At 37.7% G+C, this 20,324-nt stretch overlaps 3 protein-coding genes across 3 annotated transcripts; 2 read left to right on the top strand and 1 right to left on the bottom strand.

The window, feature by feature from the left end:
- The first annotated feature begins 2,820 nt into the window (after window positions 1-2,820).
- LOC140786169 (protein TIFY 6a-like) lies at window positions 2,821-5,203 on the top strand. Its single transcript, XM_073134408.1, has 7 exons — window positions 2,821-3,084; window positions 3,377-3,555; window positions 3,639-3,892; window positions 3,986-4,079; window positions 4,173-4,473; window positions 4,562-4,619; window positions 4,784-5,203. The coding sequence occupies exons 1-7, from the start codon at window positions 3,021-3,023 to the stop codon at window positions 4,932-4,934; spliced, it is 1,101 nt and encodes a 366-aa protein (XP_072990509.1). The 5' UTR covers window positions 2,821-3,020; the 3' UTR covers window positions 4,935-5,203.
- Window positions 5,204-5,557: 354 nt separating this feature from the next.
- On the top strand, window positions 5,558-15,409 carry LOC140786168 (TPR repeat-containing thioredoxin TDX). The gene is made up of 11 exons (XM_073134407.1): window positions 5,558-6,259; window positions 6,369-6,402; window positions 7,125-7,298; window positions 7,389-7,476; window positions 7,555-7,635; window positions 7,738-7,802; window positions 7,907-8,047; window positions 8,140-8,256; window positions 8,330-8,380; window positions 8,513-8,543; window positions 14,862-15,409. Exons 1-11 carry the CDS (start codon window positions 6,150-6,152, stop codon window positions 15,194-15,196), a joined length of 1,227 nt encoding a protein of 408 aa, XP_072990508.1. The 5' UTR covers window positions 5,558-6,149; the 3' UTR covers window positions 15,197-15,409.
- Window positions 15,410-17,128: 1,719 nt separating this feature from the next.
- LOC140786902 (MYB-like transcription factor ODO1) lies at window positions 17,129-18,358 on the bottom strand. Its single transcript, XM_073135612.1, has 3 exons — window positions 18,081-18,358; window positions 17,848-17,977; window positions 17,129-17,757 (listed from the first exon to the last, which is right to left on the bottom strand). The coding sequence occupies exons 1-3, from the start codon at window positions 18,211-18,213 to the stop codon at window positions 17,235-17,237; spliced, it is 786 nt and encodes a 261-aa protein (XP_072991713.1). The 5' UTR covers window positions 18,214-18,358; the 3' UTR covers window positions 17,129-17,234.
- Between the last annotated feature and the right edge of the window lie 1,966 nt (window positions 18,359-20,324).

The raw sequence follows: 20,324 nt of genomic DNA, 5'->3' as shown, positions 1-20,324 counted from the left end.
GTATTGAAATAAGTTTGGGAACAGTAACATACTAACATTTCGGAGAAAATATAGTGCAACAGTAGTTTGGCCCCCCACAAGAGAAGTCGTTGTTACCATCCGAGCAGTCAAAGCTGCTAACCCTGCGGATAGTACGGACAAAATCCGACAAGACGGATCCGGGTCTCGATTCGGGCGCCGGCAGATCTATGTAAAGTTTCTGACCCAACCCGCTGATCGAACCACCCCCCCCCCCCCCCACCCCCGAATGCCGTACGAAACATACTACTCATTCCAATGGCTTCTTTTTGGCTCGTCCGTCCCACCAAAGCAACCAAGCTGAAGCTGCTGATCTTCTTTATTATTATTATTATTATTATTATTATTATTATTATTCGGAGAGAGATAATGAAATTCTCGGAAAAGCCGTCTGGACAAAAAGAAATACTGGCATGTCTATCCCCTTGTTGAGGGTAAAATAGTCATTTCGTCACTATGTGTTTTATTAAAGTTTTATTTATCACATAGTTTCTGTCTCTGTATTATTAGATATAGAGTTACTAACCAAAATAAGCCTCCTTAATATATATCATTTATCAAAATAGACGAGGTCTACTTTAGCCACCTTAGCAGTTCACATATAAACTATTCACAACGTACTATATATGAAAAAAAATAAAATAATATCTTTTATATAATTGTTAGACTATTCGGCAATTTATAACTTTGGATAAATTCAAGGTAAAATTCTTTTACTGATTGATATGAAGTTAGAAATAAATATCTGATAATGACTACGTAAAATAAAGGAGAAGAAAGTCATCCAAATAAACACCATTTAACTAGAGATATTCAACGATTTCCTATATCACGAGTGTGTGGACCTTGGATTTAGAGTTCAATTATTTTGCTTCACGGATAAAAAAAAGTACTAACATAATTTGATGAAATAATCAAATGATAAAGTTTGGAAGGATCCTACACAAAATTTTAGCTTAGGGCCCCAAATTTATACCTCTCAATAATGAGAATATCTTTTAAGCCAGACACAAGAATACAAATCCTTTAAAAAAAAAAGTAGGACATCTACGTAACTGTAACAAAAACAGTGAAACATATACGCCATTAAAGTCATGTCACATGTCACACTCCATATTTTTTGTAACTTTGGAACGTACTTTTGATGAAGTGGATTAATAATTATTCCAAAGCTAAAGCTACCACTTGCTGTATGTATGCTGGATGCAAGTTGCAATCTCTAAACTTTAATTAATCTTTTTCCTACGTAGTAAGTTTATAGATATAATCTCACAGATGTAAATATTATTCCTCCATGCATGCACAAGGAAGCAAGTGGCGTTAGTTGATGCGTTCTTTTCAGAGCTCTTTTTGGAACTTAATTGTTTAACGCCATGTCTTTATTTGCACATGTGGAAGAACTGATTAAATTGCATATATATATATATTTATGGTGGTGGTGTACTCTTCTTTGCTTAAAGAATAAAAATAAAAGTAATTATAAGTTGGATTCCTCGGTGTCAAATGTAAAATAAATCAAAGGAATAAACTATGGGAGATCACAAGAATGTGTTTAAGTAGTAGTAATAATAATAATAATACTGATAACATGAGTGAGTTGTCTACGGTCCTTAGAACTATAAATAATAATAATATTTGAAGTCGTGGGTTCTACTCTCCCCATAATTTATCTAAACTAAAGAAATATGTTATACTATGTTCTCTTATTAGGAAATAAAATGTACCTAGCTACTTCGTTCTTAACAAGTTGGAAATATGTATATATGGATTAATATTTTTATCTTACAGGCTTATAGTCGAAAATTTTAATTTCGAGATAGTTGGAGAAAGAACTTGAATTCACTCTCGAAATTCTTCAAAGAGATAGATGTGTTTGAGCTCGTGCTATCCACTTCTTCTATGATCTTTTCTTTGCATTACAAATCTAAAATCGATAAAGAAAATATTGAAATCCATCGTGCTTATCATCGGTATCTGAAACTTTAATTAAATTAAGAAATTAAATAAGCCGGCACTCAGATGGACTCTAATTAAATGATTAGTGCAGTCTCTTTTGCTGCACTCTTTTGTTATATATATACACCTTCGAGATGTGCAGCCACATCATTCTCTAATATGATATGCGATTTATATATAGAGAGAGAAATGAAGAGATATGTTATAGATTAAATTATTTCAATCATTAAGATTTAAGAGGAGGTGGGCTTCACATATGGCTGTCAAAATAATCAAAGCCAGCTCAATAAGACTTAATTAAGTTCGGCTCGAAAATAAGTTAAGCTAAGTTTGATTTTTAAAATAGGTTCAAAAATAATTTTAAGCCAAGTTTAATTATAAGTCGGCTTGATCAAATACTCCCGGTAATTTTTGAACCATCCTGTCAATTAAACCTAATTAATCACTATTAGAATTGTTAACTTTTTACCCTCTAAATATTAAGAAATAAGAGTATCACTGTTAGAATTGTTACAACTAATTTGTAAGAATATATTTTATGAATATTATGTTCTGAAAGTGATATAAAATTTCAGCGGTAATTATGTAAAAAAGTAGAAGAAGAATTGACAGTTAATATAGTTTGCTCCCAATAATTAACGACCATTTCCTAAAACGATGCGGCTGGGATCGCCGATTACTCGCGCCAGCAATCGCTGTCGCGGTAGGACAACGTGTAGAGCGACCGGAACCAGCCGGTTAATCGTCAGGTGCCGGGCGCGGGGCCCACTAAATCTAACGGCGCAGGTCCAGCTCACGTGGGCCCGGGCTGAGGACTACTTAATTATGGCCGATGAGAGAGAGATTAGAGGCGGCTTATTATTCTTGTAAGAGAAGAAATTAGAGAGAGAGAGAGAGAGAGAGAGAGAGAGAGAGAGAGAGAGAGAGAGAGAGAGAGAGAGAGATTGTCGAGGAAAGAGGCGGCCTTTGTTTGAGAAGAACAGGGAAGAGATCTTGGAGTAGAGTTTACTTCTTTTTTTTCTTTTTCCTTTTTTGGGGGGATTGAGATGGACTTTTTGGGAATAAATGGGAAGGATGGATACGATGGCAGAGTCAGCATGCAGGATGCAGGTAGGCACTCATTAGTTTCTTGATCGGAAGAACAGTTTATTTGACTCTATTTTTGGTTTAATTATCTATTTTCCGTTATTCGGGCATCAAAGTTGTGATTTGGGCTTGTTTGTAGCAATTCGAAAGATCGATTCTTTTTTTTTTTTCTTTCCTTCTTTCTTTCTTTTACTTGGATGTTAGTAGCAAACTAGTTCATGGTCTCTTGTTGCATGTCTTGAATCCTATTATAAAGACCTGGCAATGGCGTTATTGTTTCTATATTCCTCTTTCTTTTGTTCTTCTTGGGCTTCAGCTCTCTTCGGAGGTTCCGGTCACAGGGCCCCTCCTCTGCAGCCATTCTTGTCCTTCAAGATGCCGCCGGAAGACAAGGCAAAGAACCTCGCCGTCGATCACTTGTTCTCGTCGAGGTTTAGACCTTTATTATCGACCATGGATGCCTCTGACAAGTCCTCCCCTGTGTTAGCTCCACAGGTAGATCTGCATAGTTTGTTATTTATGATCATTTCTCTTATTCAGCTAAGATCGATGTCAAACTTTTCAGTCTCGTGTCTCAGAGCTTGCAGAAATCCTTGGGTCTTGATAAACAAGAACAAGTTATCCAGCAATACGCCATGCGAGCTTATCAGTCTCAATGCACCGATTCTTTTGGTTCTTCTGCGAACGGCGCAAGAATTTTTCCGACGGTCTCCCGTCATCCCCTTCCTATTGCCAGTAGGAGGCCGTTCTTCGACATGCCTATGGCATCCTCAATGCAGCAGCAGCCTTTTGGAGGAGGAATTGCTATGCACACTGCACCCTTTGCGCAAAGGTAACAAGATTGCTAGGTTTCCTTCCTAATTATCCAACATACTAATGGAGCATGGCAATGGCATTAATTTCAATCTGGTTTCTTTTTGAAAAGGGATGCGACAAAGCCCTCTTCTTCTGCAACCGCGCAGCTGACAGTGTTTTACGCAGGTGTTGTGAATGTGTTCGACGATATTCCAATGAATAAGGTTTGTGTGTGTGTGTGTGTGTGTGTGTTATTGTTACACATCGAGTTAAATTTTGAAGATGCTGTTTGCTGAGTGGTGATGATTCTTTTATAGGCTCAAGAAATTATGTTACTGGCAAATAAGGCATCGAGCAAAACTTCAAATGCCGGTAGTTCAAGAAACACACCACTACAATCTCCATCAAAATTGGCAGGTTCCAATGATTCAAATACAAGCTCAGGGCTTTCTAGTCCGATATCGGTGGCGTCGCTACGGGGAACTCATTCCAGGAGTGCTTCTATCACCAGTGATGACTCTGCAGGGCCAAAGTCTGCAGGTCCATTGGCTCCTACAAACCAATATTTTGATCCTCCAAATACTAACACTTCTCCAGTAGGTGCTACAATGCCAAGAGGTACTTGTCGAGCAACATCCTTATACTTTTCGATTTCTTTCATCTTGTGACGCAAAGGCATCGCATGGCGTTGCTGTGTTTACTGCAGCTGTACCTCAAGCTAGGAAGGCATCTCTGGCTCGCTTTCTAGAGAAACGGAAAGAAAGGTAGGGGATTTATGTTCATTTGAAATCTACTTACTTCTCTACTTTATGAATTTGGCACGGCATTGGAGGAATATTTAATCCTAATAGGCTGTTCACCTGTTCAACATACAAGATAATGGAGCCTTTACGCTCAGAATTAGCTAATTTTGGTGCTTCTTTTGCAGAGTGATGATCAATGCCATGCCTTATTCTTGTGAGAATAAAACCTTAGGGATTAGTGTCAACAAATCTTCCTTGAAGAATATTGCCTCATCAAGCAATGGTGATGAGTTAGCACATAGTAGGGAGTCCCCAAGTACTAGGTTGGAGATTTAACAGTTATTTATGCATTCCATTAGCTCATAATGCAATCAAATTCCTGAGCCTGGCTGGTCTTATTGTATATTTGGTTGCATAGAGCTTTGCAAGTGGAGTTTCATGTGGTAGTTGTTCAACTTCTACCAAGAGATTGTTATGTAAAACTCTACTATTTGTATCCTCCATTTCCCTGTCGTATTGCTGAAACTGTAGTAAATAGTTCTAAATGATGATTATGCCCTGCACTATTCCAAAATATGCAAAATAATATTTTGGGTTTCTTTGCATATGTGAACTTTGAATTTTTTTTATTTATTTTTTTATATATTTATGCATAGATTCCTAGAAATTCCTCATACATAACCTCCCTCAAATCGTCATGCAACAACAAGACTTGGAACTAGTGGAGATATTGGAGGACGAGATAAAGACTAGAAAGAGGAAAGAAGAGAGAGATGAGAAAAAGAGAAAAGAAGAAGAAGAAGAAAAATAAAATGAGAAAAACTTCAAGAAGAGTCTTTCCTCTCTCTACCTAACAAATTATTTGGTGACGGGAAAGGAGAGAGGCAGGGTCAGGGGTGGAAGCTCTAGCTAAGGATGAAAATTAAATATTTTAACACAAGCACCGCACTTAATTATACATAAGAGGGGAAGTAGCAAAGACTTAAAATCAGTAAAGATATTGGAGAGGACAATCGGGTGGAGATGATAGAGAGAAATGAGGAGAGCAAAGAGAGATATACAGATAAATAAAAGTGAGAAATCCTTGGGAAAAAAATTTCTCCTCACTATCTAGCTATGAGAGTGGAGAGATCGCAAAGCCACTAGCCGCAAGGTTGACGAACCTGAGAGAGAGAGAGAAAAGGAAGAAGCCGAAACTCTAATAAAGTCGTCTGCTCTAGCAGACGGAAATGGAATACTTCAATGCATTATCATTGCTGTGGGCTGCCCCTAATCCTTCCGTAGTTAAATAGGGAAGACAAACAAACCGTTGACAATTAAAGAGGGGTTTTTTTTTTTTTTTTTCCCCGTCTTGGGAATGAGCACTTAAAGGGGATGATTTTATACATAATTCCTACAATTACAAGAAAGAAGAAAATCGAAAACTAGAGCAAGGTCTTGTTGGTTATCCTATCGCCGATCTCTTTGTCGTTTGTCGTTTTCCTTAGTTTTACTGTCACTTCATCTTTATTCCAAGTGGCAAAGTGGAGAGGCAGCAGAACTGCAGAAGCAATGGATGCCCAAAAGATTGCTCAGTTAAAAGCCTTCGTCGACTACTGCCAGTCTAATCCGTCCGTCCTCCACGACCCACCTCTTGCCTTCTTCAAGGACTACCTCCAAAGGTTCTCTTTTCTCGTCTTTTTCTTGCAACATTTTTCTTGGTAAAGTTTTGGAATTGGTTGCATTCTTGTGGATCTTTGGTTTTGATGGTCCTTTTCTACCCTGTTTCAGCCTCGGCTCTCGGATTCCTCCCGACCCAATACCGGTCAGTTAATCCTTCGCTCTCTTCCGTTGGTTTCGATTGCCTTTTGGATTCTTGAAGTGGGTTTTTATCGGATTGTGTTTTTTGGTTAGAAAAGATCGGTTCTTTTCTCTCGGACTCCTTCCGACCGAATATCGGGATTGTTCGGTAATGTATGATAGAGGATATGGATCGGATAATCTTCTTCCCGTTTCTTTTTACAAATAACAAGATAATAAGAGAAAAAAGTGAGGGCATGAACTAGTATAAAATTTCAATCAACCATGACTTCAAGGTTACATAGAACTTTAAGAACCAAACTCTGCAGAGAGAATGTTTACATTAGGGCACCTTTCTGGTGTCATGAAGCAATTCAGCAAGTGAACTTATATAATCTTCATTTCCTTGTGGTGCCTTTCACCTAAACTGACTCACTTCTTATTATCAGTACATTGTGTCTTTTCCATAGGGCATGTCTATTGTTTTATGTTCCCGGATTCATCAGAATGATAAATGGATGGATTTTTAAATTAAACAAAAGGATGGAGCCCAAAGCATGCAGGGATGAAACTTTAAGATTCAATAAGTATGACTAGTTTGTTATTTATACCAGGTTTTGAGAATTTATTCTTTTAAGTTAAAAGATGGAGTGCATATTTTCATTGACAAGTATATTAAAAAACTTCCCATTTGTTAGAAAGTTAGTGCTGTACTATTATGAGCCCTTCATTGTTAGCAAATTACAGAGAGACAACATCAAATCTGAAGGTTATAGTGGCATGGCAAAGGCTAAGGAGGAGTATTCTACTAAGAGCTCGGATAAGAAGGATGATTATGCTAAATTCGAAGATGAAATTGTTGAATCAGATATCGAATTGGAGGGTGAATTGATGGAACCTGACAATGATCCTCCCCAGAAGGTCTTTTTATGATACAAGTGACTTGACAAAAGTAACATAAACTAATTCTTTCTTGTTTGAATTTGAATTAAGCTATTCTTCTTTCCTCAGATGGGAGATCCCTCTCTTGAAGTTTCTGAAGAGAGTCGAGATGCTGCTCAAATGTGCAAAGCAAAAGCTCTCGAAGCAATATCCGAGGGCAGGATATCTATATTTTAATGTATATTTCTTCCTTAATTGCCTGACATTCTTAAAGTTCAATAATAATATACACTAGGTAAACTGGAAGAAGCTGTCGAGCATCTAACTGAGGCTATCTTTCTTAATCCAACGTCAGCTATCCTTTATGCTGCTAGAGGTAGAACTAGTTGTTATATAGTTCTGTTTAGTTGGTTTTAGCTTCCTTTCCTCCAATTTTACTTCTATTAGATTCATCAAGCTCATCCTCTTTACTTTGCAGCTGGTGTTTTTGTCAAGCTGAACAAACCAAATGCCGCTATTCGAGATGCAGATGCAGCATTACAGGTGTTAATCCCTCTTGTAAAAGCATTCATATCTAGTGGGTTGGATTTACATGTCAGAGATATTAGATTACTTTATCCTACTTCCTAATAAGGTTACCTGTGTAGATAAATCCTGACTCTGCAAAAGGCTATAAATCTCGAGGAATGGCAAAATCAATGTTAGGAAAGTGGGAAGAGGCTGCTAAGGACCTTCATCTGGCATCAAATCTGGATTATGATGAAGAGATTAATTCAGCGCTTAAAAAGGTGATAGCAAATCTGTAAGTGCTGCAAATTTAAAGAAGCACACTGTGAATAGTACTAAGACTTGCTATATGATGGTAAATCATGGTCTGCAGGTTGAACCCAATGTTCACAAAATTGAGGAGCATCGCAGGAAATATGAACGCTTGCGGAGAGAGAGGGAAGTGAGAAAAGCTGAACTTGAAAAGCAACGTAGGCGTGCTGAAGCTGAGGTAGGTATGCTGATTTAAAAGATCATACGCTGAATATTTCTTTGATTTGGTAATGTCATCACATCTTTCTCAGGCTGCATATGAAAGGGAGAAAAAGGAGGAATCTTCCAAAAGCAAAGCTTCTGTAAGTTTTATGATGTCTGTTTCCCATGTTTCTAACCTTTGTACATATGATCTTTAATGTTTTCAGTTCTCCTTATGTTGTATGTGGCAAGCTAATATGAACTTTAATTCATTAACTTCTGTTATTAAGCAGGATCCTGATTATGTGGATGCTTTACAAGAAGGTATCACCAATTCAATTTTCCTCGCTCTTTTAAGTTCCCGTTTCTCTTGAGCATCTGATATCCTTATTATGTGCATCAAGCATAATTTTGATTTTGGCTAACATATAGTCAATGCCTTCTCTGCTAAAACTTTGAGCACTTATAGATCTTAGTGATGCATCCCTAATTTTTCCTAATAATGATCACAGGCATATTCACATGTATTTAAGGTGTAATAATTTTCTTCTCTAGCTTGATGTTCTATGTACATTAGTTGTTGTGTTGTTTCCCACACAAAACCTTGCGTTCATGTGTGGTTTATAGTTTTTTGTGTTCAGAAAAGCTATTTAAAATTTAAGGCTAACAACTGGTAGCATCATGTTGGATCGTAATTGAATCTTGGTACCGTTAGTTCAACATATTGAATTACTTAATATATTTTTCAACTGAAGTTTGGAAGTAGAGAGTTTTTCCTCCTACAATTCAGTCAAGAAATGGTTTGTCGAGGCGATGACTGGATTCTTATGTCCTTTCCTTGGGGCTGTTGTTCATACAAATACATTAGTCACAATACCTTGGTATCCTCGAGTTTTGTTTTTCTTGAAGAGGTTGTGATAAGCCAAATAAAAATTGCATGAACAGAGTAAAAATTGGTGATGTTGATTGATTGGCATTTACTTGATCTATCCTTCCGCCAACCTGAGAAAACTAAGGAGAAGTTTGGTGACAGAAGACTAGTGTAGCTTTCCTGGAGGAGCTAGTTGGTGTGGGTTGTGGGGCACAGGACAGGAGTGGTGGAGTGCAATGCTATTGTCATCAACTGTAGTTGAGGAATGATGAGAAGCCTTAGAACTGTTGGAAGGAGATTAAAACGGAGACAAAAGGTGATGTGGAACGGTGATTCCAATGGAGGAGAAGAAGACAAACCTACGGAATCCACCAATAAAAAAGAAGGAAATGTTGATAATCTCAAAATTTCAAAATATTCATTAATTTTAAATGATAACATGACATGCTTTATATAGGCAGACCCCAAAAGGGCAAAAGACTAAAAAGCCCCTCAAATAAAAGATGAAAATACTCTCATAAAAATCTCTCTTATGACTTGTTGCCCAACCAAAGCATCTCTAGATGGGCTTCTCTCCTGCATTTGTGCCAGTACACATGCTTGAATGTAGTGTCCACGCCAGCTCTCCCGGAGGTCAAGATCTATCAATTGAAGCTCCTTAGTGTGATCTACGTGATCTACGATTGACAACCTTTGTCTGACCGTCAGTTTGAGGATGATAAGCTGATGAAAATTTTAGTTTTATGTCTACCATTTGCCACATTTTTTCAGAAGTAACTCATAAATTGAACATTCCGATCTGACACAATAGTTTTAGGTATACCATAAAGTTTGATTAGATGGTCAAAATAGAATTTCGCAATATTCAAAGCATTATAGGTTTTAGCTCACGGAATGAAATGAACCATTTTTAGAAAAACGATCTACAATTACAAAGATAAGAGTCGTGCTTGCAAATAGTATGTGGTAAATCAAGTACAAAATTCATACTCACATCTTGCCACGGACAGTTTGGTACAGTACGTGGAGTGTATAGCCCAGTGTTTTGTTTGTGATGTTTGGTCAATTGACAAGTATGACATTGATTGATTATTTTGATTACATTATGTTTGAGACTCGGCCAATAAAATTGGTATTTCACTTCTTCAATAGTTTTATCCGGTCCGAAATGTCCTCAAAGGCCACTAGTGTGAATTTCCCAAACTAAAAAATCACGTACATATATACGAGGTATGCAAGGCCTTGAATAATAACCTATCCTGGTTGGAGTAGTTGTTCAGAGATACATTTACATTATTTGACAAGGTTAGGTAGGCTTCTCCAAAATCGGGCAATGAGGCATAATCTTCTTTTAGCTTGTCAAATACCGTGATAGTGATACTTGTGATGGAAAGAAGATTGACTCTCAGCTGCCTTATTTTCAACTTCGGTCCTATGTTTTAGAACAAAAGTGTAATCTTTGTAAAAATTAAATCCAGCCACCATGATGTGCATTGAGCTTCTTTTGAGAGTTGAGGTATCAAGGGCTTCATGATCGGAGTGTAGCACAAATTCATGATGAGGGTAAATAGTGATACTAGTAGCCCAAAGCTTGGATAACTGCATAAATTTCTTTATCATACATGAAATACTTTTGTTTTGCCTCATTCAACTTTTTGCTAAAATAGGCAACATGATGGCATTCTCGACTAAGGATGCCGCCTATCCCAATCCTCGAGGCATCATATTCTATTGCAAAAGTTTAGAGAAATCAGGAAGGCGCATAACATGAGCTTCCATCATTCTCCTCTTGATTTCCTTAAAGGCCTTATTTGTAGATCGAGATCATTGAAAGTCACCCTTTTTAAGGCAATTAGTAACTGGGGAAATGAATGTATTGAACCCGCGAATAAAATGTCGATAGAGTGTAACAAGTCCATAAAATTGCGAACGTTATGAATGTTTTGGGGTTTAGGTCAATCAATAATTGTTTTGATTTTCTGCGGGTCAATGTATATTCCTTCGGATGAAACCACAAACCCTAAGAATACAACTCGATCTACAAGAAGGTGGAGAGCGAGGCATACTTGACGCAAATTATCTAAATGTTGGCTATAAATTAGGATATCAAAGTACACTACCAAAATTTTGCCCATGAATGGTCAGAGCATTTATGTCATAACTCTCATAAATATGCTCGGAGAGTTAGAGAGTCCAAAAGGCATCACCAACCATTCATACATTAGTTTGGAACGCAGTTTTTCATTCATTTCCTGGATGGATCTTGATATGGTGGCGACCATTTTTTAAGTTGATTTTAGAAAAAATGGCATCATATCAAGTATGTCATCAAATCTAGGAATTGGAAAACGGTACGTCATCCTATTGATGCACATGCGCCACGCTACCACGAACTATCCTTTTTTTGGTGTAAAGCAGGGACGGCACATGGACTTAGGCTCTCACTAACGAATCATTTATTTAACATCCTATTTACTTGTCGTTGTAATTCAACATGTTCAGTGGGAGTCATTCGATAATGAGGCAAATTAGGAAGAGAAGCTCTAGGGACCAGATCGATGGCATATTGAATATCACGCATAGGCGGCAAATGGTCTGGCAGCTCTTTAGGGAAAACATCTTGAAATTCTGCCAAAAGAGAAGCTACTATTTGAGAAGGTCGAGTAATAGTGTGATTCTCCACTTGGTGGGCCCATAAGGCAAATACAATGGATTCTTGGTTCACCTCCTTTTTAGATTCTTTGAGATTTATGATGTGCAAATCCTTTTGATTAGTAGTGACCTTTTTGTTATCTTTATTAATTAGTTTGAGGCGCATATGTTATTTCTGTTATCTTAGTGTTTGGATATACAGCTTCATATTGATAATGACGTCATTGTGGCCTTGTGGGAATTGGTTAGGAATTCTTTCTTGGTAAGGCTGATTAGGAGCATGTCGAGGGGTGTCAACGTCGGGATTGACATGCGCAGCTCCCATATTGGAAGCTTCCGCATCACTCCCATTCCTAGGTCTCTCATGACAAGTGTCAAGAGCCTCGAGGTGGGCATTGATATCAAGTATGGTGGCATATTTCTCGAAGGACATTTGAATGATTTTTTGAATATCAACCATAGCGTTAGGTTCCATAACAGACTATGATTGAGAATTGAAAACTACCCAACCACTATATAGGTTCATGCCAAAGAATTTTCTACAATGATAATGCAAAGAGAAATGCGTCAACTAATGCTAATAATGCAATGATATGATAAGAGATAGCAGCGAATCTCAAATAGTAAGCAACTGAATAAACTAAGTTTGATTTTAAGAAATTTTTAGTCGGAGAAATTGTCAATTCCACAATTAACTATAATTCAGTAGTACACATCCCACAATCAAAACGGTAACCCAGATGTAAGATTTTCCCTCTAATCAAGTTAATTATCTTGTTAATATCAAGTTTAGTGGTTCAACAGAAATGTAGAGCAAAGGACTATTATTTAGTGGTAGTGGCACTTAGTTTTGCCTTCACAGTTCAAAAGAAATATTTTCACATAAAAATTAAGACAAAGCTACCAAAAATGATTAAGTAACATCAGCAAGGAAGGATGTACCTGTTTCAACGTAACCTCTGGAGGTGCGCACTATGATTGTCGTAGCAAGATGAAGGTGGATCAATGCTAGCAACAACAGGAAGAGAAGGAAGCGGCTGCGACTGTAGGGGAGGCAACAGCGGGTGGAGGAGGCACCGGTGGTGGCAGCAGGTGGAGGAAACAGCAGTGTCAATAGCAGGTGGAGGTGGCGTTGCAGGTGGGAAAGCGGTGAGGCAGCGTAGGTGTGGTCGATAGATAACAAGGCCGACCAAGTCTCCCAGCGACTAGTGGAGGCGACGGTCAGGGGCGATCAGGTAGTCGCGGAGGAGTGCCTCGGAGATTGCACGACAGACGACAACTACGTCGTGGCTGTGTGGCTCAAGGGTGGAGGCAACGAAGCGACGTGGCGATCTTTGAGGAACTTCAAGTATGGTGAATAGTGATATTGGCAATGACAGTGTCGGTGGAGAGCGTTGCAGGAAGCAACGGTGTCTGCAGAGGGCGGTGTTGGCGATGACGACGTAAATGGCGAAGGTGAAGTGAATTGTGGAGATTAACTAGCTTAGGTAGGAGAACTAGCAGCTTGAGGAGATGGAGAAAGGAGGAGGGGAGAGGGTGACCTCCGATGGTTGGGTGCCTGAGGGTCGTTGTCAGGTTGTGGGTGTGTAGGTTAGGGTTTGTGTATTAGGAATTTGGGGAAGGAGATGGTGATCACGTGAGAGGGAGGGTGTCGGGTTGGAAGAGGAGTCGATAGGTTTGGATTAATGGGTTGAGTGGTGATTAATGGACTTGGGTTGAGTTTGGTTTAAAAGGAAAAGAGAAACCTGAATTTCGAAATTTGAAAAAGGAAATAAAGGCAGTTTGAAATTCAAAAGGTTTAGCTGTTTGGGAAGATATTAAGAAAACAGTTGAGATAATTAAGGAAAAACAGTCTTCTAAATTTAATTTTTGAAAATATTAAATTTGAAATTCAGAGATAAAGGGAAACAATGAAACTAAAATTTGGATCTCTTTTTCCAGACAGAGATGTTCTCTTTTATTTCTTGATCTACAATGGAAAGAAAGGTTGATTTATTGAATAACACATGAGCAACTCACTTTTAATGATTTTTGAGTCTCACATGGAGATTCCGTGGTGGTGATGGATCCTTCTTGTTCCTCGCTAATGGTGATCAATAGTTTCAACGGAGGAGAAGACAAACTCATGAAATCCACCAATGGGCTATTGGAAACCACTAATAAAAGAGAAGGAAAAGTTGATAATCTCAAAAATCTCAAAATATATATTTAAATCTAATGATAACATAACGCACATTTATATAGTCAAACCCTAAAAGGATAAAAAGACTAAAAAACCCCTCAAGCAAAAGACTAAAATACCCTAATGTAAAAAATCTCTCCCTCACGATTTGTCACCCAACCAAAGCATTACTGGATGGACTGCTAACCTGTGCGTGCGCGAGTATACGTGCCTGAGTGTGGTCTCCACACCGGAAGTCAGTAGTTTAAGCTAATGTGAAGGTTGTGGGGGAGGGCTAGAAGAGGAGGGACTAGTAGCAGCCTTGCAAGGATGGACTAGGAAAAGGAGGATGACTGAGGAAGAAAATGGAAAAGCAGATTTATATTGTAGTAGGATGGCGAAATCTAGACTGGAAGATGCATAAAGAATGAGCAGTAAGAACCTATATTTTTTTGGGCATGTGTGTACGATGTTTGAATGTGCGTGATCTTTTAGGCATAGTGGGCACGAGGTTTGTAAGAATGGGAGACTGAGCTATGCTCTTTTAGGCATAGCTATAACAATAGATGGCATAAAATCATCGAGAAGTACTATCAAGTTATTGCAGGCAATAATGAATTGTGAGTTGACATGATGCTAATTCAGTAATTCCGAGGAAGAAATGTTACGATTTACTTTGGAATTTAAGTGCCAGTTTACAGAGGCAAATTTGTTCTCTTGGTCAGGTATTAGCCTTGCTATATATGTTCTCCTTAATGACAATATGCTATGATGACCTGCTGTTATACATGAAACTGTATATAATCTTGTGAAATTCCATAAACTTGGTTTTTTTAACCCTTCTCTCTCCTAGGATTCTATCAAGATATACATTTTTGTTCTTGTTTGAGAAATCTTGGATCCATGATTGCCGGTACCATAGCTAGCCATCTTCATCTTATATTGTTCTGATTGGCAGGTTCTGTAGTCAGTATCCACTCTTCTAGTGAACTGGAAAATACGTTCAAGTCTGCGTCAAAGTTGTGCAGATTGACCATTCTATATTTCACCGCAACATGGTGTGGCCCCTGCCGTTTCATGGCACCTCTCTACAAGAGCTTAGCAGAAAAGCACCCCAAAGTTGTGTTCCTTAAAGTGGACATAGATGAACTAGGGGATGTTGCTCATCGCTGGAACGTCACCAGCGTGCCGGCATTCTTCTTTGTGAAAAATGGCAAAGAGATCGACAGGGTTGTCGGGGCTGATAAGAGCAACCTCGAGAGAAAGATTTCGCAGCATGCTTCTGGGTTATGAATTGGTGAATAAAGCCATGCTTGTTATGCTGCTCACATAATGAAAGGGGTCTTGTGAACAAATACTAAGATATATGCATAAATTAACTTGTCTGTGTACTGGTAAAACTTGTTTCTGCTGCGAATCTACTTGTGTAATAAATACTTCAACTGTTCGACATCTGCTATTTTTAATCTTATAAAACCAAATGCTGTTAGTGGCTTGTCATGATCATAGTACTCTAAGTATGAGGAACAATGACTGCAGTTTGTCTACAAATGATGAAAGAAAGAGTGAGCCAGTTTTCACATTGAAAGGGATCGATCGATAGCTCTCTCTATCTAAGATTCCATTCAACTCTCTCTATGGGTCTTTCTAGTTTCTTTAATTTTCTAAACTTACTAAACTTAATTCCGTGCCAAAATGTGTTCATTTGCATTTATTCCTTCAAATATGGATATAGATATAGATGGTCGCCCATTTTGGATAATGATGATGATGATGGCTTTGTTTGCTCATCCATGAATGGCCATAAATGGTGAACACCTGTGATGAACTCCATGAACGGAAGAGTCCACAGGTAGGAGATGAGAGTGACGTGTCCAAGTGTCCATCGTCTAACCGCGTCTCCCAAAATCGTTTAGGGGTCTTTGGCGCGTACCCCGAAGTCAACCCGAAAGATCTAGAGAGAGACAAAAGCCCCTAGTGGGAGGTCAAAGTCAAACAAGTTCTGGAATCTTTAGCTTCTTCTATTTTGACAAAGTCGGCTCATTTTGTTGCGTGATGCGATTGAAGTTTACGATGCTCGAGACATGCATACAAACATATATACATATGGGTCTGATGGATTGAGTGAGCTCAGAATGGATAAGATCATAGAAAGACTTGAGGCTTACCTCAGATATAAGAAAGAAGTATATTGAATAAATGAAATAAATATATTTGCCATTTCTCAGTTCTAGACTATGAAGAAGTAACCAGGGAATTAAGAACTTTAGTGACATGTTATCATGTATATTGGATCTGAAAGCCAAGTTATATTTGACTCTATATTCAATAACCTGATTTAGATTATTTAAGTTGAGTCTGGTGGGGTTGAGGTTGGATAATCAAATCAATCTTTGGTTGGTGTGAATGGTTATGTTAAAATTTATAAGACGACTTGGTAAAAGAAAATTTAAGTTTTAAAATTGTTCTTCAAACTAATGTGAAAAAACTAAACAACTATTAATAGAAGTGATCAATTTTTTTTTGTAATATGTTTAATTGTGATTAATTATTTTATAGTTTAAACAATTATATTTTTTTTTGCCCATATTTTTAGATAAATAAGATCGTGTATTTATGGAGAGCTATATTGTGATAGAGAGATGCAAATTAAATATGATATGAGGCTTGGCTTAATAGATATAGAAGGATAAAAGAGAGAGAAACTACATTTGGTTGCAAATTTTAAAGAATCAGAAATGACGAGTAAATATCAGTAGAGAAAATATAATAGTGGCACTCAAAGATTAATTTAAGTTTAGACATAATCATAGAGGTTAATTTATAAATTACCCTAATTAAGAAATACAGTGTTTGTTCACAATATAAGAGATGGCAAATGGTAAAAGTTGATAAAATTGTGTCACTTTCATGGACTAGCCAACTAGTTTTTCAATTAATTTTTCTTCTTGTATTCCTTCCAGCAGAGCAAGTTCACTAGTGCCCTTAAGTTTAATAATTATTTTTTCTTCATAACCTTTTTATCTTCAAATGATTTGAGCACACACCCAGCTTACAAGTGTCCAAAAACTTCCATTGCATCTTTGCCACCTTTCAAAATACTCATGCTCATGCGATATGTTATTCACAACCCACTAAAAAAAAACTAAGTGATATCAAATTAAATTTATCATATATCCATTTGCATGGGGGCTAATCATTCACCATTCAATCATGCACTTCTCATTTCAATACAACTTGCAACTTTACTTTATATATATATATAGCTGCCTCTTTTTATACATTTTTTTATTGTTTCTTGAAACAAATATTACAGATGGAGAGAATAAGATCAAAAGAGCTCCAATTTCCAACTCTCCTGATCCAAGCCAGTCCTCTGATTTAGTCTCGCATCTCCATCGCCAGAGCAGAAATCCCAGCCCATCATCTCATCCATCCCCATGATGTACATAGACTCTGGCCACTCCATGCATGGGAACAGGATGTCATCAGCTTGAACAGAGGAGTTGGAGGAGGAGCATGAGGAAGATGATCCAGAGGAAGAAGAAGAGATTGAGGCAGAGGAAGCACAGGGGAGTATGATCTCATCTGGTTGAATCATGGGCACTTCGTCAGTGCAAAACCCAGGGGATCTGCTAAGTAATGCATCAGCTTCATCATCTAAAGACCCAAGTGGTTGTTGTTGTTGTTGTTGCTCTTCTTGTTGATTTGGGAGGTGATCAGGTGGAGTTATGGGGCTGTGGGTGAGAGGATCAATCCCCATCTTTCTAAGCTTCTTCTTGATGTGGGTGTTCCAATGGTTCTTTATCTCATTGTCAGTTCTTCCAGGGAGGTGAGCTGCAATCTTAGACCACCTGGCTCAAAGAGGAACACAAGAGTTTGTCCTTCAGCAAATTAAAGCTAACAAAGATGAAGTTAATGGGCGAAGACGATCGATCGAGGACCTATTCCCAAGCTGCGCATGGAGGTCAATCACCATCTTCTCCTCAGACTCTGACAGCAATCCCCTCTTCAAGTCTGGCCTTAGGTAATTTGTCCACCTTAACCTGCAGCTCTTCCCACACCTTAACAAGCCTAAAAATCCAACATTAACACCCCCCCCACCAAAAAAAACAAGTTAAAAACAAATTCATCAAAGACCCAGTGGAGGAAGAGGAGGAGTTTTTAAGAGATCGACCTGCAAGCTTCGGGACAGCTCTCCAGCAGCATTGGCCATTGTTGAGGATGAAGGTGATCAACTTCTTGTCCTCCTCGGCTGTCCATGGACCCTTCTTTAATCCAACCTTATCACAGCATGGTTGCCTTCCCATCTCTATTACTACTACTACTACTACTACTACTACTATTATTATTATTTTCTCCTTGCAACCCCAAGGAAGTAATAAAATCTTTTGAGACCTCCCCAGAGACAAAGGGGGAGAGAGAGAGAGAGAGAGAGAGAGAGGAGAGAGACAGAGAGACAGAGAGAGGCATCACCACCTTGCTTTATATCTTTATAATTTGGGTTTGGACATCCACACGTGTCGGGAAGGGAGGGTGGCGTGCTCGCACGTGGGAGTCAGTTTCCGAAAGCGCCACCTCATCCGCTCTGTGGCCTTGCTTTGCTTGCAATATCTCGCCAAAACTTAAATTAAATTAAGAATTTTCTTTTTAAAATTAAATTTTAAACTTACCTTTAATAATTGCTACACATAATTATATCGAGTTTCTCTAAATACTTTGACTCTCTCATCTAAATACAACCTCCCAAATATTATCGCAAGATGTGAAATGAAAACAAAACCAAAAAAAAAAATCCCTAGTATTAATTTATTCAATCTATAAGAGCTAGCATGCATATAAAGAAAATGAATGATAGTTTAATGATCACGCAGTTTGGTCTCATCAGTTCTTACGGCGAAGGTTAGCTTAATGACTTAATTAACTAAGAAAGTTGCATGGATTTTAGCAATAGAATCCGTGGAGTTTCCAAGATGGCACTCGGTAACGAGATGAATATATATATATATATATATATATCAAGTAGATCACTGAGTCGCAATTGTTTTTCCTTTAATTTGACCGAGGAATTAATTCTTAGGTCAACCATTTCCTCATCAAAATTGTCAAATATTCCCTTCCTTTTTTTCAACATGATCATTATTTGTCAATATTAATGGGGAGAACTTGTCACATCTATAAGTTAGTGAAGTTCTGCCAAACTTTTCATTAATCTTCGTTAGAAGTATATATATATATATATATATTCATAGTAATTTATTGTTAGATTATTGGTTGATAGAAATGTATATATATTATGCCTTCCTGACCTATTATATCGTAATATTAGATATTAAGAACTAACTCTGAGACCGTGTTAGATTTAATAATTAGCTAATAAAAAAATTTAAATTAAAAGATAGCGGACGCTTGAATCTTAAGATACTTATGCATGGATTGAAATAAAGCAATGCATGACATAATAATAAGATAGGACGACGAGGTGACAGTACCTTGGGTCTAAACTCTAAACTCTTGAATACACATTCACACAATGAATTGGGGGGATTTTAAGCTCTCGTGACCACCTCTTTATTCCACCCCTACTTATTAACTTCCATCATAACTCTTGAGAAATTAATAGAAAAAGCATGCAGATAGTAGACGTGTGTTATTATCCGGAGTTAGTGCGTTAGAGACATCCTTCACGTGAACTTGTGAAGTTTCTAGTGGATAAAATTTTCTTGGCTTATATACATATGTATATTAAAAAATAAACATGGTTTTTGTATGTATATATGATAAAGTTGCACGACACTTGTTAACTTTCTCAAAGATTATAGTATACCAATTTTACGTATAGTATCCCCTACTCTACTCCATGACAGAGAGTAACATCTCTGTCTCTCTCTCTCTCTCTCGTTCTACTTCCCTTAGAATCTAATTAATGAACTTAGATAAGGAGTAGTCTTCTTAGGGTTCTTTTCCAGCTTGCTTCTGCATGGGCTTTTCTCCCATGGAGACATAACATTTAACGTAGTCTTTACTCCACGAGAGACTTGAAAGCAAGGAGGCAAAGCTTGTAGGAGAGCAAGTATATGTAGATCTGGAGCAGTCTGTGTCAACTTCTTGCAGTTGGAAGCTAGTGAGCTACCTTGTATTGATTTGTCTCACTATAACAACTTTAAAGTTTTTAGACAAATTTGATAAGGAGGTTCATGGAACACGAAGCGAACTATCGTTTTGATACAAACAAGTAACAGACTTATCCTCATAATAAGACAGGCTCTGATAGCAACCAAGCTAAATAATAGACAAAAAAAAATATTATCTATTTATTTTAATATCTCTTAAAATAATCAAGCTGACTGGAAATTAATTTCGAGCGAGCTTGATCATGAGCCGGTTCGATAAATCTTTAAAATAATATATGACTAAAATG

The sequence above is a fragment of the Typha latifolia genome, chromosome 4, assembly GCF_019914945.1.
Source record: "Typha latifolia isolate L0001 chromosome 4, TyphaL0001v2, whole genome shotgun sequence".
NCBI classification, from domain to species: domain Eukaryota; kingdom Viridiplantae; phylum Streptophyta; class Magnoliopsida; order Poales; family Typhaceae; genus Typha; species Typha latifolia.
This window is presented reverse-complemented; position numbering and strand designations above follow the sequence as displayed.